We start from the raw sequence: 27757 nt of genomic DNA, 5'->3' as shown, positions 1-27757 counted from the left end.
CAGGATTATTAACAGTGTTAGACATTTTTTACTGGATTGAGAGGCCTGCAAACATGGCCATCCATCATCATATCAGGAGCTTCACTGTAAAAGGGAGTCATAAGAACCATGTAAAAGGTGGGTGAGACAAAATTGAAGAGGTATATCCTTATGTATACCTTGGTGGTGCAGTGGTTAGACTGCTGAATTGCAGGCCACTTCTGCTGACTATCAGCTGCCTGCAATTTGGCAGTTCAGATCCCACCAGGCTCAAGGTTGACTTAGCCTTCCATCCTTCTGAGGTGGGTAAAATGAGGACCCAGATTGTTGGGGGGCAAGATGCTGACTCTGTAAACCCTTAAAGAGGGCTTAGTTATAGTTAAAGCACTATAAAGCGGCATATAAGTATAAGTGCTATTGCTATTGTATGTAAGCAATATCAATGCACAGAACTTAAATTTTAACATACCCACAAAGACAGATGACGCCCCCTCCCCGCCCTTATTCCACCATGTCGTAGTAGATGCCCAGGTTTCAAGTTAACAAAAACAGATGTGAATCAAGGTATTAGTGTGATTTAATTGGTGAAGGTGTTTAATTGGTCCTGGGGAAGCTCAGGTTGAACCTCAGCTAAGGAAGCTTCGTGGGTGACCTGGGGCTGGTCACTCTGCCCAACTGACCTCACAGGATGTTGTTATAGGGAAGAAAATTGCCCAGTCATGAAGCAATTGCTAGAATAGAACACACACACACACACACACACACATATATTCTCAAGTTTTCATGGGTACTTACATGTATGGCATTCAGCTTTGTTCGGGTATTTTCCCACGTCATTGTAGTTGTGCTTTTAAAGTTGTAGCAACGTTTCGTATATATATATACACACAGTGTTATGCATATGCTTGGGTTTTGCTGTCACTAGGATTTTAACCCATCTATTGATCATAAATGATGCATTAATCCATCCAGAGATTGAAGTGTTCAATATTTTGCCAATTTTCACCGATAAACAAGACTATTTATAGCTCAGAGTTGAAATGAGGGGTCCTTGGTGTTCTCTGAGTTTGGTTGTTTCTGGCTTGGTTGAATATTTAGAAGGACTTCTACTATTTTTTCCCTGTGAGTTTGGCATTTCAAGAGAGTCAGAAGGAGGAACCGAATGCCACTCTACATTCATCACGAGTTTTGGCAAGAGCACTGGTGGACTTAGAAAGCTATGTGCAAAAGCCTTGGCAGCTTTATAAAAATGATCATGAGAAGGACATCGAAAATCCAAAGGAAAGCTTTGTTTCTGTTTCTCGGTTCCCTCCAAATGCAGGCTGCCTCAAAATAATAGCAGTAGATTGCTCCTGTTGGGATGGCTGTTGGGTTTGTTCTTGACAATGGCAAAGGAGGACCAGGAGAAAATAGTGGAAGGGCAACATTAGGTTGGAATATTCCTGTGCAAATGATGGCGATGGTTTTATGCTTAGAATTTCTGCTTATTTTTGCTAGAACAGTTGGATCTCTTAGTATGTGACAGGGATGTCCGTCTTTGGCAACATTTAAGACCTGTGGACTTCAACTCCCACAATTTACTATGCTGGCTAGGGAATTCTGGAAGTTGAAGTCCACCAACCCTAAAGTTGCCAAGATTGGACACCCGTGGTATATGGAACATGTTACTATAAGGCAAGATAAGTGATCTGTGCTTACAAAAGAACAGTTAAGGATGGTTGACTTTGAATAGATTCCGGGAATACTCCTCCTAGTAGCCTGACTACTCTTTGCTGTTTGAGGCTACACTATGTCTTTGGAGAACCAGAAATCTCCAGGGCTCAGTTTCTCCTGCTGTTCATGCTAATTGACCATAATACTCCTCATCCTTGTTGCGATTGAACACCTTCCTAAGTCCACCTCACTGTGATTAGTTATTTCCCTTTCCTGTGAGTATTTCCACTGGCAAATTTAAGGCTTCTGACTTAAGTGCTTACAATTTGGTGGTTTTCTGAGGAGTTGGAGGAGATTATACCTGTAAACTAAATAACTAGATTGCAGGATACAAGGACCAGGACTTCTAAGATGGTTAGGCAGATAAACAAAACTATAAACTCTGGGAGGATCTATAGGAATCCTTTTATCTTAGATATGCTGGCTCCAGATTATAGTTTAATTAGCTCCAGCTAATTAAACACGGGGCAGTGGGAAGTGAGCCCAGGTTACACCTAGCCCCCAAATTCTTGCTATGGCTCCAAGAACTTCTGCAAAACTTGCCTTCAAGACTTGTGGATATTGATGACAACAGCAAAACAGGAACTGGGCATGGCTAGTTTAGTAAAGAGAAGAACAAGGGGAGACATGAGAGCAGTCTTCCAATATTTGAGGGGCTGCCACAGAGAGGAGGGGGGTCAGGCTATTTTCCAAGGCCAGACAAGGAACAATAGATGGAAACCGAACAAGGAGAGATTTAACCTGGAAACAAGGAGAAACTTTCTGACAGTAAGAACAATCAACCCATGGAACAGCTTTGCCCTTGGAAGTTGTGAGAGCGCCATCACTTGAGACTTTCAAGAAGAGATTGGACTCCCATCTGTCAGAAATGATGTAGGGTCTCCTACTTGGGCAGAGGGTTAAACTAGATGACCTGCAAGGTCCCTACAAAGTCCCTTCCAACTCTGATTATCTGTTTAAATCTGTTTAAAACGTGACTAAATCATAAGGAAGGATAGCATGAAGCGCATGCCATTATTGGAATTTATTTCTCATTAAACTGAGTATAAACTAGATCAAAGCAAACTGAGTTTTAAGCCTGCCTTTGCTTTATTCTGCACCGGGAGCTATATATGTTTCAGAATATGGGCTCCACTGTGCCATTTAGAGGTCAAGAGTGGCCTTTGGCCTGGAAAAGTTGTTCTTTTTTTAAGCCACAGGGAACAGGTGTGTCCCATTCCGTGTGCTGAGTCGGATGAGGAAGTCCAAATGAAACCAGTGATTTACATATAACAATTTCTCAGCCACCAACTCTTATAAATCAAAGATATTGATGTGAATTTCTTCTTTTAATGCAGGGAAACCTTTAGCATTCCTCTGATACCGCTTGGCCTGAAAGAGACTAAAGATGTTGACTTCGCAGCACCCCTTAAGGTATATTTTTTTCCCAAGCAGCAGCCCTAAAGGAATTAAGGCTTTTTGCTCATAAATAACAAAAAAACATGTTAAAAGAAATATTTGCTCAAAAAAAAAGTACATTGCCAACGTTCTCCTGATAATAGCTCTCCCCTTAAGCTTTTTCCTAGGAATAAAATAACTAACAAATTACAATAGAAACTGGATCTAATTTAATTTGGACAGAGAGGCAGAGCCTCATAGGAATTCCTTTCCTAAAATTGCTTCTTTGTATTTCAAAACTCCCCTTTTTGTTGTTGTTAGATTTATCCAGAAGCTGCTGACCAGTAGCTATACAAATATTTATATACTGCACATTAAATTAGTTCTTTCTCCATGCCTTTATCTGAGTTCCTTCTCCTCTAACTGCTGGATATGTCTGACTTATGGACTTTATTCTTTTGATTCTACCCCCAAGCCTCACTCTCCTGCTTTTAAAAATCAGAGATCACACCAAAACTTTGTGCTTTGAGATAGACAGTGAAAGAGATCTAAAGTCCAGCAGCCCATTTTTTTTTTTTTTTAGAAGGGCCAGGAAGTCTCAAAATTAGCTGTGCAAGCTAGTTTGCTAAAGCCCTTTGAGCCTCATTCTCCTAATGATAGGACAGGCCTGCTAGTCATCTGCCTAGCAAGCAAACAAGTCCAGCAGACTTTGGAATTTGGGATGATCCCCTTTTTCCCTGGCCAATTGTGGAGGTAAACAACGTTTGTCAATTTTCATCAATGATGACCATGTTGGTTGGGAAATTCTGAGAGTTGAGGTTCACAACAGCTGGAAGGTGTGGCCAAGCTTAAGAAACACTCGTGCCAAGGAATTTCAGTATAATAGCAATAACACCTTAGACTTGTATATTGTCCGTTAGTGATTTACAGCACACTCTGGGTAGTTTACAATGTAAGCATTATTTGCAACCATCTTGAGTCAGGCCTGAGCCCTGACAGGATTGAACTGCAGGCTATGGGCAGAGTTTGCTTGCAATATAGGCTATAAATCAGAATTTCTATAAGAATATTCTGCTTAGGCGGAGGGTTGGACTAGATGACCTACAAGGTCCCTTCCAACTCTGAATATCTGTATCCAACCTAAGCAATAGCTTCGTTAATCAGATCAAAAGAGCATCTAGTCACATGAGCAGGTTAGTGTAAACAGTCCAGTTTATTCTCTGTATTGATGAGATAGTGTTCTGTCTCATCTTGGCTTTTAAAATTCATTTTTAAACTAAGTGGGGTGGAAGAAAATACGCATTTCATTCACAGCTGCCATTGTAGAGTTTAGGAACCTAGCTTCCCATAAACTTTGTCATGTAAATTTCCTGGGAAACTTTTTATGACATATAGCGACTTTTAATACAAATCACTTTGATACCATTGGATATGGAAACTTTCTCAATATTAGGTTATAGATATATTTTTCCAATCTAAGCTCTCCATTTTTCTATCTTCTCTCTTACATTCAGCAACAAGGTTTAGTCTCTGACATAGTTGTCAAAAAAAAAAAAAAAGCAGCAGTGATTGTACAGATGTATAAATCAAGTTTGAGGGTATATAGTGCAATGAACTTTAATGGAATAGAATCTTTTGAAGAAACTCAGTTTACATTTAATTCCATCTTGTCAACTCCAGGTATCATTCTGGGTAAATCTTTTAGGTAGATTTCTTCAGTTCCTCTTGGCAGAATGTTGGATATTTTAATTTATGTCTGTGCCTAAATGAAATAAATACACAATTTGGAGACTTTTTTTAAAATAAAATTTTAATGGATTATTTTAATTATATTCAGGACTTTATTCTGGAACATTACAATGAAGATGGTGCAGAATATGAAAATGAAATTGCAGATCTTATGGATTTAAGACAGGTAAGTTTTAAGAAGGTTCTGTTTGATTTTCAGTCTTGGGGGAAAAGGGAAAGAGCCTGTCCTTGTTTTATTCTCATTTAATTAAACATAATAAAAGGGAAATAACAGTACCAATCTCTAGTGCATTTAGTTTTCAGGCCACCACTCCTTCTCCTCCTTTTCCTTTAATTAATTTTGTTATAATGATTTTATTTGTTGTGAACCTCCCACAGTCATTGGGAGCCAGGTGGCATACAAATTTAATACACAAATAAATGGTTATTACTTCTCTCTTTTCCCTTTCAGGCTCTTTTGACCTTGATAGCTGAAAACAAACTTTTCAGCATCCAAAATGTGTTTTGAATGGGAAACAGGAGTGTTATACTCAAAACAACTGTTTTGAACTTGCCAAAATCATAATCTGAACAAGAAAAGATCATAATTTGAACAAGAGAAAAATATCTAGGATTGTATCAATAATTTAATAGAGATGATATTTGAATACACACTGTGTACTGAATACATACTGTGATGACCCCGGGCATGGCATAAAGGCAACTCAGACAGATAATAAGTAGAGGTCCTTTTAGTAGCCGCAACTTTGCTCCCAATGACCTGGTTACCTTCCGGTCTGGAGAAAAACTCTCCCAGGAACCTGCAACTGCCCTTGGCTGCAGCTATTCCAATCCAAAACTGTAAAGAGAAAACTCTAAACTATAAATCCAACAAAGCAAGATAAGGTAATAAATCCGGCAGGGCAAAATAAGAAGTTCCAGAAGTGAAGTAACACGGCAGTAAATCCAACCAGTTGGGAGGATGCCAGGAACTCACATAACAGTAGCCAACATTAGATAAACTCAACATTTGTTCCCAACAAATGCCTCTCCCAACTGCCTCGCCTTTAAACTCCCTCCCCAGCTGTTCCTTGTGAAGGGAATCAGGGCCCTTTCCTCCCCTGTAAGCCATGCAACTCATGTTGTTCTCTTCTCTGTTCTTCCCTGCGTTCCCTAGGATGAAGAGGGGGTGGGCTTTGGTCTTCATCTGAATCCCCTCTCTCTTGTTCTATCTCTGCCCAGCCTGACTTTGCCCTTCCCCAGTTTCCTCCACAGCCAACGGAGCCACTCTCTTGGCTGTTCATCTTCCGCCTCGGATTCAGACTCTGACGGGGGCATGACATACACAGATGGACCTTCACTTACAACAGTTCATTTAGTGACCATTCAGTTTTTCATGCTTACAACTGCTGCAGTATCCCCATGGTCACGTGATCAAAATTCAGGTGCTTGGCACACCTGACTCATATTTATGATGACTGCAGTGTTCTGAGGTCATGGAATCACACTTTGCAACCTTCTGATAGGAAAGTCAATGAGGAAGCCAGATTCCTGTAACATATTACTAACTTAATAACTGCAGTGATTCACTTAAGAACTGTGGCAAGGAAGGTGGTGAAATGGGTCAAAACTCACTTAACCACTGCCTCGCTTAGCAACGGGAATATTGGGCTCAATTGTGGTTGTAAGTCAAGAACTACCTGTATATGTATGTGTGTCTGTATGTGTATAATATAAAATAATTTTATATAATTTATATAATAAACATACTATAATTAAGCTACAACTGGCCTTAGAAGACCATTAAATAGGTGTCATACTGATATGTGATTAGAGTACAGTGTTGCAGGTGAATTCTGCTTACTGCCAGGAGTTTGATTCAACCAAGCTCAAGGTTGACTCAATCTTCCATTCTTCTATGGTGGGTAAAATGAGGACCCAGATTGTTGGGGGGCCATAGACCGGCTCCGTAAACTGCTTAGAGAAGGCTGTAAAACCCTGTGAAGTGGTATATAAGTGTAAGTGCTATTGCCAAAAACCCCCTTATATAGCCTTGTTTATATTTCCTGAATCCCAATCAGTTAAGAGCATTCCTAGGGGCCACACATCGACTTTATAGCTAATACCTATCCTTATATTTTCAAAGGCCTGCCGGACACCTAGCAGAGATGAATCTGGAGTTGAGATGCTGATGAGCTATTACGTACAGCTTGGCATTGTAGAGAATCGGTTCTTCTCACCCAGTAGAAATCTGGGCATTTTGTATACTTGGTAAGACCTTTCTGGAAATTGAACGTTGTCTAGTTTCATGAAAAAGAAGGACTAGGGGGTGATACAACAGCAGTGTTCCAATATCTAAGGGGCTGCCACAAAGAAGGGTGTGGGGGGTTGTTAATCTATTCTCCAAAGCACCAGAAGGCAAGAAATAATGGATGGAAGCTTATCATGGAGAGAAGCAACCTGGAATTAAGGAGAAATTTATTGACAGTGAGAATAATAAACCAGTGGAACAGCTTGCCACAAGACGTTGTGGGTGCTACAACACGGGAGGTTTTTAAGAAGAGACTGGACAGTCACTTGTCTGAAATGGTATATGGTTTCCTGCTTGAGGTTGGACTAGAAGACCTCCAGGGTCCCTTTCAACTCTATTCTGATTGATTGATTGATTGATTGATTGATTGATTGATTGATTAAAAAACGAAGTCCAGTTGCCTTTTGAAAAAGCACCTGTGTGAACCTGGTCTGGTTCACACATCGTGCTAAATCACAAAGTGATTTGTTTATCTGTGAATTAATGGATTGCGTCGACCATTTTATCCAGCCCACCCTAGTTAAACCAAGGATGGCTTAGTCCAGTGGTGGTATTCTACCGGTTCGGCCCGGTTCAAATGAACCGGTAGTAAAAAAATGCTGCCGTTCGGCTGAACTGGTAGTAAAAAAATATTTTTTTCCCCCTCCTGATGATCAGCTGTGACAGGATCCCCTTTACTGCTTTACCCAGGTGGTTTCCCTGAGGCCCAGGAGGCAAAAAAAACCACCCCGGAGCGGGGGTGGTGGTGCTGCAAAAAAGAAGCCACGCCCACCCAGTCACATGGCCATGCCCACCTAGCTACGCCCATAGAACCAGCAGTAAAAATATTTGCATCCCACCTCTGGCGTAGTCCATTATGGAAACCGGTCTGTAACTGAGATGAATCGGAGAGCAGCTTCTGAACCAATTGGCATGCAAACCTACGTTTGGATCTAAATTGAGATGAATAAGAAAGAACGTTTGTGAAAACGAATCAATTCATTTCTCCCCAATTTTTGTTTCTTCGTTGGGTCGTTAACCTTGATGTTCTCTTTGCTTTTTTTTTTTTTTAAACTGAAGGTATGACTCTTTCACGGGCGTCCCCGTTTGCCAGAAGAATTTGTTGCTGGAAAAAGCCAGCATTTTATTTAACATCGGAGCCCTCTACACGCAGATCGGTACAAAATGCGATCGGCAAACGGGCTCCGGGCTCCAAAAGGCCATCAGTGCTTTTCAGAAGGCGGCAGGTAGGAACGAGAAGGAGGGGGTGGGGTCCCCCCCACAAAGCCTCTCCCTTAAAGAAATGCCTGGAGATTGCATAGCTTTAATCCTCTCATTTGCAATTGTGATTTCCTCTGGTTTGTCTCTGTTCTGGGTCCTGGAATTGTCTTGAGCTTAATTTTCACACTCTTTGGACATCCAATGCAGGCAGAATTAACACCCAAAGAACTGTAAGCAAGAATAGCAAGGAATGTTTGTTTTGTTTAGTGAAAACATCCTTCCCAAAACTTATTAACTCCTTCTGCCTCCACCCTGTCAGATTTATTTATTTTTATTTATCATTATTATTTTGTCCAGCATGTATTAGGTAACAGGTATGAGTATAAACATGATTATTAATACATAAAATGGATATGAATAAAATTTGAGAATTTTGTTGTTGTTGGGAATTAGTGACTTACAGTTCGAAATCCTGGACAATTTTTGGTCTGTCATTTAACTGCTTTCCATTCTTTGCAATCAAACCTTTCACCTCTCCCCACTGTTATTTGCAGGCATCTGCAAATCTTTTTTCTGCTCTGGAACATTACTGTGCAATCTTACCCAGTGGCCTCAATGCCTTTATGGATTTTCAGCAATATGTGTGTGTTTCAGAGGGGGTATTCAGCCGGTTCTGACCAGTTCTGGAGAACCGGTAGCGGAAATTTTGAGTAGTTGGGAGGACCGGCAAATGCCACCTCGACTGGCCCCGCCCCCATCTATTCTCTGCCTCCTATTGAGTCCCAGTTGATCGGCTGGGTCTTCTTTGGTTGCCCTGCACAGAGCTGGAAAGCAGGTTAGTGGGGTGGGAATGGAGATTTTGCAGTAACCTTCTCCTGCCATGCCCACCAAGCCATGCCACACCCACCAAGCCATGGCCACAGAACCGGTCATTAAAATTTTTGAATCCCACCACTGGGCAAAACTCAATAATTTTTGGGCTCAGTTATGGTGGTATGTTGAGAACTCTCTGCATCATGCTGGGGATCTAGGCTGTAATATACTGTAGCTCCAATGGCTTTATATCAATCAGTATAATTTACTGCTGTTTCAGTCTATGGTACCAATGTTTTATTGAAATCCTATTGAGGCCCATAATTACTACATGTAGCCCTCGACTTACAACAGTTCATTTGGTGGCCGTTTAAAGTTACCACAGCACTGAAAAACGTGAGACTTGTGACCACTTTTCACACTTACGACCTTTGCAGCATTCCAGTGGTCCCATGATCAAAATCCAGATGCTTGGCTCATATTTATGACCTTGCTGTGTCCAAAAGCCACGCAATCCCATTTTGTGACCTTCTGACAAAGTCAATGGGGGAAGCCCAATTCACTTAAACAACCATGTTACTAACTTAACAAATGCAACGATTCGCTTAACAATCGTGGCAAGAAAAGTCGTAAAATGGGGCAAACTCACTTCGCTAATGTTTCACTTAGCAACATAAATTTTGGGCTCAATTGTGGTCATAACTTGAGGACTACCTGTATATGAGCTTGGTTGTTTTCCCTTAACAACCGGGTTATTAACTTATCAACTGCAGTGATTCTTTTAACAACTGCAGCAAGAAAGGTCATATAACGGAGCAAAGCCTGTTTGAATCTTCAGTCAACAGAAAAGTGGGGGGGGGTGATTGGGGGGGCTATTGTGGCATTTTTCATATAAGCATGTTCTTTTTCATAGTAAAATCTTAGGAGCAACCACCTTCAACTGAGGAGGCAAATTCCTACATAGGTATATATGTGTAAAATGGTTTTGAATACGGAATACATCCGTATCACCACCCGATAATAATCTTTAATGAAAACGACTAGTAATTTTTTGAAGGAAAAACAAGAGTTTGGAGAAAACATTTCAGGAGTTTTTGAACAATGGGATACGGTTGAGAATTCAGTTCTCATAAAGACAATACAATATCATTCAAACCCTGCCCACGGACCTTTGTGGACAGAATGAAAGATTGTTGCTAAGATTTTCACCTATAAACACAACCCTGAGCATACATAACATACGGGAAGGCCTTGCCAAAGAGCAGATGGCGCAAGAACAAATATTCTTTTATAGACTCTCTGACTAACAAAAGAAACATTTCTCAAATCCTTAAGAAATAGTGGAATTGGTTAAATGTTATCTCAGGTTCCTGACTTTTTTTTCCTCTGGGCTTTTTAAAAACATTTTGTTGGAGTTGTGATATAAAAAACAGCGCATAACATCTGGCGATCTTTCTAATAAGGCTACCCATATTTGCAAACATCCCCAATCGCTGATCGGATTCTAATTGTTTTACTCCTATTTTGTCCAAGTGTAACTTAGCACGTCAGGTGAACCTTACCTGTTGTAATTTGCAAACCAGGGTTTGCAGATTACAATGGTAACTGGAGAATGAAAAGAGTGAAGAAAAGAGTGACAAAGCTGATTAGGGGACTGGAAGCTAAAACATATGAAGAATGGCTGCTGGAATTGGGCATGTCTAGTTTAATGAAAAGAAGGACCAGGGGAGACATGATAGCAGTGTTGCAATATCTCAGGGGCTGCCACAGAGAGGAAGGGGTCAAGTTATTTCCCAAAGCACCTGAAGGCAGGACAAGAAGCAATGGATGGAAACTAATCAAGGAAAGAACCAACCTACAACTAAGGAGAATTTTCCTAACAATGAGGACGATTAACCAGTAGAATGAATGGTTTACCTCCCAAAGTTGTAGGTGCTCCCACCACTGGAGGTTTATAAGAAGACAGTCATTTGTATGGATGGTATAGAGGCGGGATGGCAAACCTATGACACGTGCAGGAAGTGGCATGCAGCGCCATCTCCGGGCACGCCAACTGTCGCCCGTTGCTCTTCTGGGTTCTGGTGCATGCATGCACACCGGCCAGTTGGTCTTCGCACACACACGTGTGTTAGAAACCAGAAGGCCAGGTGGCACGCCGGGAAACCGAGCTTCCTGTTTCCGGCGCTCCCGTTTGGTGCACCAGGGAGCTGCTCCTCCATTTTCCAGTGTGCGTGTGCTCCTGTTTTGGCAATCAGTGCCAAAAAGGTTTGCCACCACTGGTATAGAGTCTTTGTCAGATCCGTGAATCTGTCATTTCTTCAGTGGAAGAAGAAAAGGGCGTGGGGAGGCTGATAAATCCTTTCTTGATGTAACCTGAATATATTTAACCTTATATCAAATTTGTATAACCCACACATGATACAATGGAGGGAGAAAAGCCAGATGGCCAGAACCTATCACCTCTGAGAGGCACAGCCAGAGATGAGAAGATTATAAAAATTCCATGAGATGTATCTAGGGCAGTGATCCCCAACCTTTTACGCCGCCGGTATCCCCAACCTTTTATGGCGTGGCCGGACGACATCAGCTGGGCGCGCCATCTTGTTTTGATGAAAAGTGCTTCCGGTGAGCTTTCTCCGGAAAGCTCACGGGCTGCCCGTTCTTTGATGAAAAGTGCTTCGGTGAGCTTTCTCCGGAAAAGCTCACGAGCACTTTCATCAAACAGATCACCGAAGCCAGCGCCCGGTAGGACTTGTTCCACGGACGTGCAGTCCGCGGACTGGTGGTTGGGACCCTGATCTAGGAATATCTGGAAAAAGTTCATTCTAAAAAGGGGTGGGGGGAAATTAGGTATGTCCTGGGAAACTGTGAGAAAGATCCTTCCTACAGAAGGGGTGGGAGGGGAATTAACATACTGGCTTTTGTGTCTCTAAATACACATCGAGATAAGGGGAGGGGTTCTAAACTCCCTTATGTATCCCTGTATGCCTGAGGGACCTGAGACGCTGCTTTGACCTCCTACATGAATTGTCTCGTCTCAATAAAGGATTCCTTTTGATACGTTTGGTTCTCAGAAGTTCATTCTTGCTAATTGAATGGGAAAAAGTTCGGTTAGCCTGACAGTCTTCTTCTTCTTGGGCAGGGGACTAGAAGATCACCAAGGTCCCTTCCAGCTCTGTATTCCATTTATTACTTATCTTTGTAGGTCAATCCAACTACCTCCTCTTTAATATCCCCAACAGAAATTCTTTCACAACAAACAAGGCTCCATTTTGTCTGGAACAGGAAACAATGCAGTCTCACGAAGGTTTCAACCTCTCCCTTTTTCCCAACAACCTGCTGTTTGTTTGCATGCATGAGTATTTGACAGAAAGGTCTGGAGTGTGGCATGGTAGGTTTCCTTAAAAGATCTGACATTGCCTGGAGTTTGCATTTCGCAGTAATTTCAAAGAGGTAGCGAAATGTGTGTGTGTGTGGGGGGGTGTTGAGAAAGAGAGGGACTTTGCAAACAGGCTTTAGGGCAACCGTCCATTTTTGTGCAATTAAAACTTGCCGATAAAAGTTGACAAACCAGTTGGGAACAATGCATTTTTTTGATGATCAGATCTCAGCCCCACCGAATGCTACTAAGGATTTGAAGCTCTTCAGCAAATGTTTGTTTTTCAGCTTTCCAAAGAATCGGTTTGTGTGTGGCATTTACTTGAACGAGGTCCAACTTGGTTCGGTCTGGCAAAGTTTTCCTGCTGACAGATTTGTCGTCTTGTCACAGCCCTGAATGAGTTTTTAGTTCCCCTGTAGGGGAATGGTGAGTGTAGGTTGACAAGAGTTGCTCAGAGCTTTCTCACTTTCCCAAATGCCCTTTTGTTTTTGTTTCTTCCTCTCAATTGTCCTGACGATGGAATTGATGGATTAAAAATACATATATTTCATGCTTCCCAATCCTGGAAGTGAAACTACGTGGAGGGAGAGGATCAGGAGGGAAATCGTTCTGCCAGCTTCATAATAGAAAATATAGATTTTTTTAAAAAAAGAGAGATGTGGTCCCCATCTTTCATAATTTGAAGTGGAACCTTTGCAATCACTTTCAAAGAATTTGAAAATAATTGAGATCTTCACACACACATTATCTGCCCTGTTTGGGCTCTAAACTTCCTCTTATTAAAATGCATTGGATCATATAACATGAATAATAAACACGGCATTCTAGTGAGATAAGGAGGAAAATATCTTAGAATTTATTTACCAACATCATTTGCCCTTTTTTTGTTCTTGTTCCTTTGATGCTTGCTTAGAATAGAGTGTTCCTTATTGGGAAGAGCACGTCACCTGAATTATATAGTTATGTGCACCTTATTCTTTTTGCACATGTTCAACTTGGCTACATAAAAAAAAGTTTTTACCTTCTCCAACCTGTCATTAAGAGCCCTTGATGCTTGAGCCAGAAATCCAAGGATAAATAATTTTATTCTGAAGGGTTTTCCCTGCCAGCTGAAGTCCTTTCAAATGTAGCTTTATACTTTGTTAGCTGTGGCCATGGGCTGTGTTTAAAAGAAATAACTCAATTTATAAGAGGCACGGAGGTTAGAAAGTAGTATTGCAGGCTAATTCTGCCAACTGCCAGCAGTTCGATCCTGACTGGCTCAAGATTGAGTCAGCCTTCCATCCTTCCAAAGTCGGTAAAACGAGGACCCAGATTGTTGGGGGCAATATTCTGACTCTGTAAACCACTTAAAGAGGGCTGTAAAGCAGTGTGAGGCAGTATGTAAGTCTGATTGCTATATGTAAGTCTTAAGTGCTATTGTTATATAATCAAATATCAATGAATCACCTTGTACACATGTAGGATTGATTTCTTTTAAAGTCCTCTAATTCCTAACTTTGAATGCCATGTTGTGGTTAGACAGCCAAGGATTACACCCCTAGGGGAATGTGTGAAAGACTGTGAAGAGGCTGGGAAAGCAATAGAAGGAATGTTGAACATAAAGCAACCGAGAGATCAAGAGTAGAGTTTGTGAGTAGCTTATCTCATAAATGACAGTACCATTGAGGCTGGAAGGGGTTTAAGGAGTTGAGAAGATCCTCCTTAATCAAGTCATTAGTAAGTCTGGAAATTGGCTCTTTCCAAGATTCTATATCTTGCCCCTAATGGAGAGACGGGCAGCAAACAAATTAAATAAATAATTACATAAAAACCATTGAAAGTGCCTTATAGAACTGTAGGTGATTCTTGTTCCCATGTTTGTGTGTTGTTGGGAGCAGGTTAGAAAACCGGACATCTTACGGCATCTTCCAGAACAGTGTTTTTCAAGTGTGACAACTCTAAGATAGGTGGACTTCAACTCCCAGAATTCCTCCAGCATGGTGACTGGGGAATCCCAGGAGATGAAATCCACACACCTTAGTGTTGGTAAGTTTGGGAAATACTCTACTAGAGTCCTCCAAACAATTTTTATATTAAAGTAATAGTACTGAAGACAAACTTTGACTTACCTCAATAACGTTTGATGACCCAAACATGTACATCTAAACTGAGAAATGAATGGATAAATGCAATTGTGGAACTGGTGCTCTAAGAATCCTCTTTCCTTCTTCTCCCCCAATTTCAGGAGTTCTAAACTATCTAAAAGAAACTTTCACTCACACTCCAAGTTACGACATGAGCCCTGCCATGTTGAGTGTGCTGATCAAGATGATGCTCGCTCAAGTTCAGGAGTGCATCTTTGAACAGATCTGCCTTCCTGGCATACGGAATGAATTTTTCACGCTTATAAAAATGGCCCAGGAAGTTGCGAAGGTAAGCCGCACGAGAGCAGAACGGTATGCATACCTTTATCATTTGCTGACATTGGGACAATACGATAGTTGCCTGTGAAATAGCTCTTCCAAGGATCAAAAGAGATGGTGCTTTTCCTATTATGGGATGCTAGGGAGGCAGAAGAGGGTCTTGTAATGTTCTAATGGACCTCTCCTCCTCCATGGATGATCAAAAGATCAAAGCTTGTTTCAACAGTGAAGAATGACAGTGAGGACAATCAACTAGTGGAGCAGCTTTGCTCCACTTTGGATGGAAGCTTATCATGGAGAGAAGCAACCTGGAATTAAGGAGAAATTTCTTGACAGTGAGAATAATAAACCAGTGGAACAGCTTGCCACAAGAAGTTGTGGGTGCTACAACACTGGAGGTTTTTAAGAAGAGACTGGACAGTCACTTGTCTGAGGTGGTATAGGTTTTCTTGCTTGAGCAGGGGGCTGGACTAGAAGACCTTCAAGGTCCCTTCCAATTCTATTCTGATTGATTGATTGACTAGAAAGCTGCTTTTCTTTCTGGAAGTTATTCTCAGCCTTTTAGATTCGATGATGAACATCAGTTTAGTTTAGTTTAGTTTAGTTTATTGTCATTGCACCTCATACAATGAAATCAAACACCATTTTCAATGCACATCATGACCATGAAAATAAACACAAACACACATCCTTCATATTCCACATGAACCGAAACCCCCCCAACACTGCACTATACAGTAGAATTCAACAGAGCTACTGCCCTGGGATAGAAGCTGTTTTTTAGCCTATTTGTCTTGTTTTTATTCTCCTGTACTGTCTGCCAGATGGTAATAGTTCAAAAGAAAAGGGTGCCCAGGATGAGATGGATCTTTGAGAATGTTTTGAACTTTCTTAAGGCAGTGGGAGCTGAGGGGAGAGGGCAACCAATGATCTTCTGGGCAATGACGTTAACCCTCTGGAGTGCAATGACGTTAACCCTCTGTGAGGAAAGCAAGATCTTCTGTCGTTATTGCTGAAGTTCTTTCTCTCTCTTTTAATCCTTTGTGAGAACAATGTGCATCTTTAAGTATAGACTCCAATAAGTGTTGATCAGCGCCAATATGGAATGCCTTGAATGAGCTTTTAATATAAAGAGTCAGTAGCTCATACGTGGGTCTTGTGCTTTGTTTTAAAGGTCGGAGAGATGTACATGCTTGTGGACACCGCGATGAATCAAGCACCAGTCAAGGAGAACATCCCTTACTCTTGGTCAAAACTGGCCCAAGTCAAATCGGATCATTTTAGAGCTTTGGCGCATTATTTTGTTGCCACGATGCTATGCGACCACCAATGTAAGAAGATTGTCAGATTCATACACTCATTGGCCTCCCTATCAATGGACCAAGAAATGAGGTGTCCGTGGTGCCCTCTGAGTTTGGTTGTTTTCTTGCAGACCTTTCGTTACCCAAACTAGGTAACATCATCAATGCGTGGTAATGCTTGAGCAGTGAAATGTCAGCAAGAAAACTGTTAAGCTCAGAGACTCTTCATTTCAACCCTGAGTTATAAATATTCTCCTTTATTGGAGAAATGGAACCAAGCCCACCCAGGGGCTGCACAAACAGGCCCCACGACTGTTGTGAATCATGGAGCCCTTCTCCCTGAAGTTCACACTGTCAAAATTCAAGGGTTAAAAGGTAAAAAAGCAGTGCCAGTTCCCTCCCGTAATAGGAAATACATCGGAATTCGGCACAAGTAGCCTTCCCTGATGCTCTATTTTTCTTGGGGCATTCTGGTCCAACCAACTTTGGAAAATGGACTTTTAACCTGCTGATTGAAATATCACTTCTGGGCAAATGATTCTTCAACAACTTTAGGAACAGACTGAAATACGAGGAGCCCTAATCCCAGAAGAAAAGCAGGTTCTGGAACGGGTGGTTACTATTGAGTGTTGCTCTTTGTTCCTCAGGCCTGGAGGCATCTCACCTGGATGGTAAATGAAAGTAAACCAATGTTTATCTTCTCTTTCCTTTGCATTTGTTCTGGTAACCCCAGTACATCAGGCCGATGATGAAGATCAACAGGAAAAGGCTTTTTGCCAGCTGTACGACCACATGCCTGAGGGGATGACACCCTTAGCTGTCTTAAGAGATAGAAGCCAGCGTAAACAACTAGGTAAGGGCCAGGGATGGGCTTCAAAAAATGTTAGCAACAGGTCAACGGGTCCTCTGCCCAGTTGCTGAGTAGGCGTGGCCATGGTGGGTGTGGCCTAGTTGGCCTCCTGCACCATGGCGGTGTGTGTGTGTGTTTTTTCCCTCCCTGGGCTCTGGATGCTTTCTTCGAGCCTCCTGGAGGGCCAAAATGGCGTCCCCGGGCTCCAGAGGCTCTCTGGAAGCCAGAAATGGGCCCGTTTCAGGCCTTCCCGAACTTCCGGGAGGCCTGTTTATTTCCCTCCCCGAGCCTCCACGTGCGCCCTGCACTTATCTGTATCCAAAACGGGCTGTGTGGGGACACCAGGGAGGGGAGGGGCGGACGGGTCCAACCTGGAGTGGGATTTGGGGATACTCCGAAGTGCACAGAATCTTAGCTAGGGGGCTCTCCCGAATACCTGCGAACCTCCAGCAGCCCAGCCCTGATAAGGGGTGAACTCTTTTTAAGGCTTATCATCCAACTAGCCGTGGTTGATAAAATCAAGTATTTCTTTGCTTCGGGATATGTCGTTTTATCTTCCCCAAACTGGTGGGATCTATGCTTTTGGGAAGAAAGGCTTGTCTGGACTAAGTGTTTTTCAGTGTCATCAAATTTAAGAGGTTAAGGACTTCAAACTCCCAGAATTCCCCAGCCAGCATGGGCTCCAATTCTGCGGAGTTGAAGCCCACCCAACTTAAAAGTTGTTGAGGTTAAAACAACACTGCCATAGTAGACAATCATAAGTAATGTGGGTAGCCTTGATTTGATTAGGATAACTGTGTTCCCGCACAGAACAGCAAGTCACACTAAGTAATGTGGTTTGTATGATTCTTGATAGGCAGAGCTGTTGTGCCTTAAAAATGCTGGATTTTTAATGATGCAGAAATCCATCCTATTTATTTAGTCATTCATTCATTCATTTTTTTTCCTTCTCCAGGAAGACTTCATTTGCATAAAGCTCTCCTGTATCACAAAGAAGCCTTAAGGGTTTGTAGCTTATGCACAAAGCTCCGGAATATAGAGATCCTTCAAGAGATTTTGTCCGTCGCACACAAGCGGTCCCTTCTCAAATATACCCATCAGGAGCAAATAGACGACTTCTTTAGTTTGGTGTCGGCACCCAATATCCTTTGTAAGTTCTTTTCTGCCTGGGATGACCAGGAATGGATCCGTTTTTGGATAGATTGTCAGATCCAACACAGAGAATGACATGTGGTGATTCACACCTCATCTGGCATCTACCCTAGACTCTTGAGAACTATTTGGGAGGGGCTGTTTTCAGTCTTCTTCTTTCACGCATAATATCCGGATTGAGTTGCCTTTCAGTCCTCAAGAATTCATCTCTCTCTCAGGAATCTGTCTTTTCATTACATTCCAACACATAGATTCAAATCTATCATCTATCGACCAATGTCTGTCTATCATATATCTATCATCTATATCTATCATTTATCTATCTATCTATCTATCTATCTATCTATCTATCTATCTATCTATCTATCATCTATCTATCTATCTATCTATCTATCTATCTATCTATCATCTATCTCTATCTATCATTTATCTATCATCCAACTTTATGTAGCTACCAATTTCATATACAGTGTATAACTTTGGGCAGCTTATTAAAAACAGGAAAAAAGGCCACCACTACCACCACCGTTTAAACCATTTAAAAACAAGAACAATATTTTATAAGCAATTTTTTAAAAATCATAAAATACATAAAACTCAAGTAATCCCATTCCAATCTAATCTCAGAATTTTTGCTGACGCTGTTTGAGTTTCTAAGTGGATCCAGGTTTAGTCCCATTGGAATGGATAGATTTCTGGGCTTCTAAAGCTATGAAGAAAAAAAACCCCTTAGAAGATTTAAGGTGTTGCAGTAATCTTCAAGCTCAGCTACTTCACCCAGCTGTCTGTGACAGTGGGTGAGGGGTATGAAAAAAAAAAACACGTGTTGCTCTGAGCTTCCCAGAAGTGGTTAACAAAAATAAATAAATCTATATTTGCTTTGCTTTTATTCCAGCCCACACAAATCACAAAATAGAACTGATTCCTCCTCTGTTCTCTAACGTGAGAGACCTCTTCGAAAGATTGGTACGTCTGAAGCTACCTGCTCTCCCGTCACTATGACACATTGCCCTTAATATGTATGATTGCCTTCCTGCATCAGAATTAAAATAATTATGAAAATAAGGTTCAGCTTCTTGAAACGTAAATCTATCGCTTGGGAGGGCTTCTTGCTGCAAAATAGCAGTGTGTCATGTCTACCGATGAATGTGAGGTTAAGGTTTACAGTTAAGGCTAGAGGCAGTTTAAGTAGGCCCACATATATAGATTATTTTGCTTTGCAGTTTCAACTGCTGAATAAAACCCAGGCTTTTAAAAAATGTAATGCTTTAGTATGCTGTGTGAAGCCAGGGAGAGGGACTTACTCAAGAAACCATGCTATAAATTGATCCAAGTATGATGGTGACAGTTATGGACAGGTGGTGGGATTCAAAAAAATTTACTACCGGTTCTGTGGGCGTGGTTTGGTGGGTGTGGCAGGGGAAGGATACTGTAAAATCTCCAGTCAGAGGTGGGATTTATTTATTTATTTATTTTATTTATTTATTTGATTTGCCAATTGTTTACAAGATAATAAGTATAAGTGTATACATAGTTGTGAATACATGAAATGGGTACATATAAGAAAAATAAAAGAATAAGAGAAACAATAGGACAGGGACGGTAGGCACGTTGGTGCGCTTATGCACGCCCCCTATTTGCCGGTTCTCCGAACTACTCAAAATTTCCGCTACCGGTTCTCCAGAAGTGGTCAGAACCGGCTAAATACCACCTCTGTTATGGACTGGACGCAATTCACTCTAACGCTTTTCATTGTTAAGGTACCATGTGTGTGGGGTCTTGATTGCGCTTAGGAAGAATAACATGTAAATTACTAACTGCTGTGCAGTTGCACAGACACTTCTAGAAGAAAACATAGAATTTAGGGCAAGGGTCTTCAAACTTGGCAAGTTTAAGACTTGTGGACTTCAACTCCCAGAATTCCTGAGCTAACATGACTGGAGGAGGAATTCTGGGAGTTGAAACCCACAAGTCCTAAAGCTGTCAAGTTTGAAGACCCCTGGTCTAGGGGAATACCTGCAGGGAGAGAAGCTCTCTGCAATCTACACAAACATTTTGCAAAAGATGGATTGAATAATTTAGCTCTGCTGCTCTCTGTGTCTCAGGGCCCACCTGCGGTCTTTTCAGCCAAGCAGAGGTGGTCACCCCCTCGCTTCATTCGCTTCTACTGTGAAGATGGCCAGTTGGGGTTCACTCTCAAAGGTGGCCCGCCGGTACAGGTTGACTGCATCGACCCAGCTTCTCCTGCAGCAGTAAGTGGACCTTTTAGATCCAGGGGTTCCTCTTTGTAGAGTTGTTCAGAGTGGATAGGGTTAATTTCCACAAGAAAAGAATGCATTGGAATCCATCAGAAACGTAACCCCCTTTCTTTGATGGGCTTTTATTTTGCTATTTGACATGTCCCCCCTGTTACCGAATGACTTTGAAAAGTAGAGTTTATTTTAAGCTGTAATCCAAAAGAAATCTGGGATTCTTCTTAACACTTTGGATTGGTCCAATTTAAACATTGCCTAATGCACCTTACTTGTAGACAATGAAAGTAATAATCCATCTTTTTCCTTTGTTAACTTCTTCAAGACTGAGTTTATACATCGCAGTAAACCATAGATTGCTTAACCTCGGAGTAGCAAATAAATCCCAATTGGCTAGATCCACTTAGTATGCTAAGCCAAATCTAAGGGAAGAAAATTTAGGATTTAACAGCACAATGAGGAAGCCCACCACCAAGATTATTTATTAATAAAATCACAATCTGTTGATTCAGAATTCAGTCCCACTAGGCATCGTGGAGTTTATTGCCACATGATTGGTTGAGTGATTGGGCTTAATACCCCATTGAAATCAACAGATCCTATGTGATTAGAGATAGGCGTGTAGCTTAAAACCTTTATTATTTTAATCTGGCTTCCATGGTGAAGTTGGACAATTAAAGTTGGTAAGGAAAGTCTACCAGATTCTGCCTGGCTTTATAGCGGATGTTTTGTTTAGTTGGCAGGTTTGAAAGAAGGAGACACTGTGATTGCTGTTGAAGACACGGATTGCAAATGGTTGGGGATGAGTGACGTCTTGGAAAAACTCCAGAATTTGAGCGAACAGGAGATTGAGATCCAAGTGATCAGCTGTCAAGATAATGCACCTTCCTTGGTAAGTAAAGCTGGGAGCAGAATTTCACTACAAGACCATCAGAATTGCAAGATATTTATTATGTTTAAGCAATAATCTGGACCCATATGATGCATCTTTATTGTTTAATTGTTCCTGGTTTTTTTTAAAGTGTCAGCCATCTAGGCTTGTTTGGAGTTGGATGGCCTCTGAATTTGTATTAAATGAAGATGAAAATGGAACTGTGTTCTAAGGAAAGGCAAGCTGAGATCCATTTCCCGTTGTTATTATAGTTCTCAACCCACCCATCCCCTTACCCCAATTGCCATAGCAAATAATTAAATGCTAATAGTGTGGGTTTCCATTTAAAAAAAGATTTAAATAAACTGGGAACTGGTAGGAAGAAAATGTCTATTCCTTCAGCATTTCAAATCTTTGCAACTTTTAATTGCTTTTTAAAAATAGCAAATAGCTTTTGCCTGCAATAGATACCTTTTTCTAGTCACCGGCATGGAATTTTCTAGAAAAAAATGACCCTATTGTTTTTGCAAAGATGAGATTGTTGCTCACTGCAACTCTGGGTTTTGGAAATTTTTCTTTGGGCAAAGGAACCTGTTCAGAAACAATATTACAAGGAGTCAAATCTCTGACCCAGATTTAATAATAAGCCAGGTTTTTTTGAAAGTCGACCTACATAAACTTGGAGGCTGGCCCAGAGAGAATTTAATGAATGCAGAAGAACAGCATCCTCCCATCACAGAATACAGGTAGTCCTTGACTTACAACAGTTCATTTAGTGACGTTCAAAATTACAACGGCACTGAAAAAAGTGACTTGTGACCACTCTTCACACTTACGACCATTGCAAGCCTCTTCATGATCACGTGAACAAAATTCAGGCAAAATCCTGTGGTCATGGGATCCCCTTTTGTGACCTTCTGACAAGCAAAAGCCAATGGGAAGCTGGGTTCACTTAACAACCCTGTCACTAAGTTAGCAACTGCAGTGATAGAGAGCAAAAATTTGATTGTAAATCGAGGATTCCTTGTGTAGTTCAAACATTGCTTTCCACTTTGCATTGACTAATTTTTATTTTTTTTTAATGCTCGTAACTCTCTCCCTCCTTCCCCTACAGCATAACAAATGTGCCACTTACTCAGCGGGGATGCAGAAAACATACTCCCTTATATGTCTGGCGATGGAAGATGAGAGGACCGACAAAGCCAAGAAGGTGACGCCTAAATTGTCCTTCTTGAGTTGGGGAACCAAAAATAGGCAGAAAGCTGCCAGCACCCTCTGCCTTCCTTCGGCTGTAAGTGGGACCTCTGCCATGAAGAAGAAACTGACAACCCCATTCACACTTTTCAACACCGATAGTTCATTGTACTAGGGCCTGGTGACCAAGGGCGGTCTCGCCCACAAAGGGTCTCGGAATGGATGTTGTGAGTTCACAATGTAGCCTTTAGGAACCCAGGGCTGAGTAGCCCCGACTTGAAGTCAACAACTACCCGTTCAAATCTGGCTTCAACTGTTCACTTTGCAAGGACCAGAAAGTTTTGGAAGAACATGTCATATGTCTATATGTTTGTGGAGTGCTTTCAAACTTCTGCCCGGATTCTGGCTTCGTTATGATCTATCTTGAGAAAGAACAGAATGGTTTCTGCAAAGACTGAGGATTTTTTATTTTTATTTTTGTTTTTTTTTAAATGTGAACATGTAGCACAATAATGCCACATGGTTGACCATCTCACCTACGTTGAGGGGAGAAGTAAATAGAACTGTTGGCCATAATGGTGCAGGATCAAGGAGATTTACTTGCTAATTAATTTAAAACTCGAATGAGAAACAAATTATAGGCCAGTTGGTAACGTTCTGTGAGTTGACAGCCTACACAGCTGGACAGAACCAAATTCTTAAATTTTTGAATGGCCAGGTGATGGAAAGGAAACAGGGTGTAAATGAATAAATCTAACAGGGTGTGGTAGTGGCAAGGCTACATGTCAAGGTTTTCAAATCCTATTTTCTATTCTGCGTTGAGGTGGTTTAAACCAGGGGGTTTCCAAACACGGCAATTTTAAGACTTGTGGACTAGAGTTCCCAGAATTCTGACAACTGAAGTCCACAGGTCTTAAAGTTGCCACGTGTGGAGACCCCTGGTTTAAATAAACGGAACATTTTTTAAAAGATAAATAACATCACTTGGGGCTCAGGATAGGGAACAAGGTGGATGGCAGCCACTGAGAGAAAAGAATGCTGACATTCGTTCTATAACCCAGATTGAAGATTTGCACAAAAGATTTTCAAACAACAGCATTTTGGCCTATCATTGAAGCTTTCCATGGGAATGGTGCGGTGGCCTAGAGGTGGAGATCTCACCTCACAATCAGGAGGCTGTGAGTTCAATTCTAGGTAGAGGCAGATATTTTTCTCTCTGGGCACAATGAGAATATATCTGGTAAACAAAACTCCGCATTGGTGACAGGAAGGGCATCTGGCCAGTAAACGCTCAGCTCCATTCAGTTGCCCAAGACTACACCCCGCAAGGGATTATGGGGTCATTAAAAGATGATGATTGATTAAAGCCTTCCACAGATGCAATGCAGGGTTATCTAGGGGAACCAGATTTTGCATTTTCTGGCATTCAACATCCATTGTCATGGCACCCGATGTGTGGTGGAAATAAATCTCCCAAGGACAACCTTGAAACCAACCGTGGCAACTTTTAAGTAACACAGAATGGATCCATTGAAAAACAGCTTCTTGTTTTGCAAGGTCTGATGTAACTGGGTATCGTTTTCTGCACCTGCCAAGCATTATAGCAAAGATGGAGGTTTCCTAATACAGAACGTGTAGAGAAATATGCTAATGTAAACAAGAGGGTAGAAGAGATCAGCCAGTTTGGTTGCACTTAGCACCTGCCAGGTTTCACTTCAGATCAGTATTTCTTAATATCAGCAACTTGAAGATATGCAGACTTCAACTCTCAGAATTCCCCTGCCAGCATGCAGATACATAGCTCAGTAATGCTATTTTGAGAAGGATATCAACGGTTTGTTTTTTTTGAGTGCCACTTGAAAGATGCATTCCAAAGGGTTGATAAAGTAATTTAACTATGCCTTGAGTGAAATTTAGGAGTTCAGTGCACTAAAGAACATGCCCAACTGGTAAAATAGTTGTTGCTTGGAGTTTTATTGTCACTCTCTAAAGGCTAATAAACAATAGTTGTCGATTAAGCTGAAATATTGCTAACGGTAGATCTTAATGATTGGCTAAAAATTTAAAGAACGGAAATCTAAATTCCTATTGAAATTCATTGAATCCATTACAAGAAGCTTGAGAATTTTTTAAAGAAGAAATTGGAATAGAACAGTGTTTCCAACCTTGCCAACTTTAAGATATGTGGACTTCAACTCCCAGAATTGTTGTCTAGGGAATTCTGGGAGTTGAAGTCCACATATCTTCCGTTATTTGAGATTGAGAAACACTGGAATATAAGAAGAAAAACGGGGAAGGCTGGTAGATCAATGCCATTTTATTATTATTTTGGTTTTTTTAATGTTTCTACCCAGTAGATGTAAATATATACATTTTAAACTATTTAAGAATGAGTCCTGACTTATATGTGACGATGAACAACTTTTCACTGCAACTATGAATGAGATAAAAAAAGTTTAATTTTTCTTAACTGTTGTTCTGAATGAAGGTCTGTTTTTTTAAAAGAAAGATATAGTGGCTGCTTATTCATATTGTGCAATATTCAATCAATACTGTGGAATTAATCCTAGTACATAATAAAATGTAGGTTGGAGGAAGGTTGACTTGTTCATTTATATCTCATCTGCGATATATATATATATTTATACACACACACACACACACACACACACACACACACACATATATATATAAATCCCCCGGCAACTAAGACTAACCTGAGCACAACCAAGCCCCCACCTGAACAGAACACACCGCCAGCCAATGAGAACACAGCCAACCCCCCAACCAATGAGAACACAGCCAAACCCCCAACCAATGAGAACACACCCCCACCCAATCAGAACACAGCCAAGCCCCCACCCAATCAAGTCACACACACCCCACTAGCAGTTAAAAGGAAGAAGCAGCTGCAAGCTCACATTACTCCGAGAAGCACAAAGCCAAAGACACAAGCCTGAAGATGATGAACGAGACTTCATCGAAACGTCGCCTAGATACTTCCAATTTTACGCGGGAGAAAACCCGAATAACCAAAGATATCTGTTTATCTATCTATCTATCTATCTAGTTTTTTTAAGTTTTCACGGGTACTTACATGTATGGTATTCAGCTTTGTTCGGGTATTTTCCCACGTCATTATAGTTGTGCTTTTAAAGTTGTAGCAACGTTTCGGCAGAATCTCATCTGCCATCATCAGGCTTCTGTATTGTGATGGCAGATGAGATTCTGCCAAACGCTTGCTAAACTTTAAAAGCACAACTCTAATGACGTAGGAAAATACCCCGAACAAAGCTGAATACCATACATGTAAGTACCCAAAAACTTAAGAAAACACACACACACACACATTCCACTTTTGATTTTCTGGGTTCTCCAGATAATGTATAGTAACAGAATATGTGTGCTATAATATGCCATGGTTGGTTAAGCCATAGTTAGCTGGATTCAACACTGAAGCAGAAGTAGGCAAACCTTTTGATGCAGGGCACATCATATGGTTGGTGCCCTCACAAAATGCCCATCCAAGTGGGCATAGCAGATCACAAAATACCCATTTGTAGGCAGGATGGCCAGCCTTCCAGAATCCTCTCTACCATCCCAGTGGGATCTTGGGGGACTTTAAAGGCATTGTTGCAAACTAGCATGTAGCGTTTTCTGAAATGCTAGCTTCATGCTTTTGATTAGAGCAGGCTTGTCCAACCAGCGCCCACGGGCCGCATGCGGCCCAGGTCGCCTGTAATGCGACCCAACGCCCACCCCAACCTTCATGAAAGATCCAGCAAGGAGGAGGAGAGGCAGGCGCGAGGCGGGGCAAGGCGAGCAACAGAAAAGGCAGGCAGCCGCAGCCCAAAAGTCCCGCTCCGCCACCTCCTGCTGTTGCCGCCGCCGCCACCACTGCTGCTTCTGCCCCGCCACCGCTGCATTTGCAGGAGGAGAGGTAGGCGTGAGGCGGGCGAGCTTTCTTCCCCCCTCCCCCACCCCGCAAAATTTGGCGGAAAATTAATAAAATATAAATAATTTGCAGGAGGAGAGGTAGGCGCGAGGCGAGGCGAGCTTTCTCCCCCTCCCATAAAATTTGGCGGAAAATTATAAAATAAAAAATAAATAATTTTTAATAAATAATTAATAATAAATAATAATTTTATTTTATTTTATTATTTTACTATTTTATTAATTTAATAATTTAATTTAATTTAATTTAATATTATTTAATTTAATTATGTGCGGCCCAAACCAAATTTTCATCTTCTAATGTGGCCCAGGGAAGGTGAAAGGTTGGACACCCCTGGATTAGAGCCCTGGCAGCACAGTGGTTACAATGCAGTACTGCAGGCTAATTCTGCCGTCTGCCAGCAGTTCAATCCTGACCGTCTCAAGGTTGACTCAATCTTCCATCCTTCCGAGGTTGGTAAAATGAGGAGCCAGATTGTTGGAGGAAATATGCTGGCTCTGTAAAACCGCTTAAGAGACCTGCCAGGTGTAGAGGGAGCTATAATCATATGCACACAGCAAAAACATCTCAATGACCAAAACATGATCTTCCTTTCCTTGCTTCTCCCAAGTATTTCCAAGATTACCAAGCGTTGATTTACTGTCTTTTTTTTTTCTTTAAAAAAATAACCTTGGACTGAAACCTGGTAAATCTGCAGGGTTACCTTTCAGTAAGTAGCAGGGGGGAAAAAATGAGATTAAGGGCGAGATTACTACTCCTTTTTTTAAAAAAAAAATAATGCAAGATTAAATGACCACCACTGAACTTCCTGGAGAAAGAGAGATACCCGAGGGCGCCTTTTATTATCTTTCATACAAGGCAAAATTTCCTTAATGGTTTTGCCCTTTTGACTCAGGAGGGCATTGAAGGAAAGAATCTCAGTCATTTTAACAACGTGTTTTCCTGCTTGTATCTGCAACATCTTCCCCCTCGAATTGTAACACCTGCTTCTGAACAGCCCTGGCCTAAACCACCTGGCCTTTAGCAAAAGTACTGCATTAACCCATTTTGCCTTTCTGCCTGCTGTTAACTCTGGCATCCAGTCATTGAAAAAAAAAAATAGTCCATCCTTGGCTTAAAACAATGTCAACCAGTCACAAAAAGGATGCCTGTAATATTGTCCAAGAGTCCAAAACAGCCTTAGCCGCCTTCTCTGCCCAGTTAGGTGGCGGTACCTATTCGGTCTTACATTATTTCAGAAATAATACGCAGATGGAACAACGCTGAGGAATGCTGGA

General features: G+C 41.4%; 1 protein-coding gene across 1 annotated transcript in view; it reads left to right on the top strand.

The window, feature by feature from the left end:
- The window catches only part of RHPN2 (rhophilin Rho GTPase binding protein 2), a 44592-nt gene extending 19470 nt beyond the window's left edge, over nt 1-25122 (top strand). Inside the window, exons 4-15 of the mRNA XM_026675930.2 lie at nt 3030-3105; nt 4907-4984; nt 6944-7068; nt 8168-8334; nt 14728-14915; nt 16080-16236; nt 16940-17059; nt 18012-18206; nt 19104-19174; nt 20314-20460; nt 21197-21352; nt 22446-25122. Coding sequence (XP_026531715.2) covers nt 3030-3105; nt 4907-4984; nt 6944-7068; nt 8168-8334; nt 14728-14915; nt 16080-16236; nt 16940-17059; nt 18012-18206; nt 19104-19174; nt 20314-20460; nt 21197-21352; nt 22446-22700 — 1735 coding nt within the window. The 3' untranslated portion in view covers nt 22701-25122. The remainder of the gene's footprint in view (nt 1-3029; nt 3106-4906; nt 4985-6943; nt 7069-8167; nt 8335-14727; nt 14916-16079; nt 16237-16939; nt 17060-18011; nt 18207-19103; nt 19175-20313; nt 20461-21196; nt 21353-22445) is intronic.
- Nucleotides 25123-27757: the final 2635 nt, after the last annotated feature.

This window comes from Notechis scutatus, chromosome 9, assembly GCF_049901735.1.
Source record: "Notechis scutatus isolate UNSWTSFEM ecotype Mainland chromosome 9, rNotScu1.2, whole genome shotgun sequence".
Taxonomy (NCBI): Eukaryota; Metazoa; Chordata; class Lepidosauria; order Squamata; family Elapidae; genus Notechis; species Notechis scutatus.
Note: the sequence above shows the minus strand (reverse complement) of the source record. Positions and strands in the feature narration are given on the sequence as shown.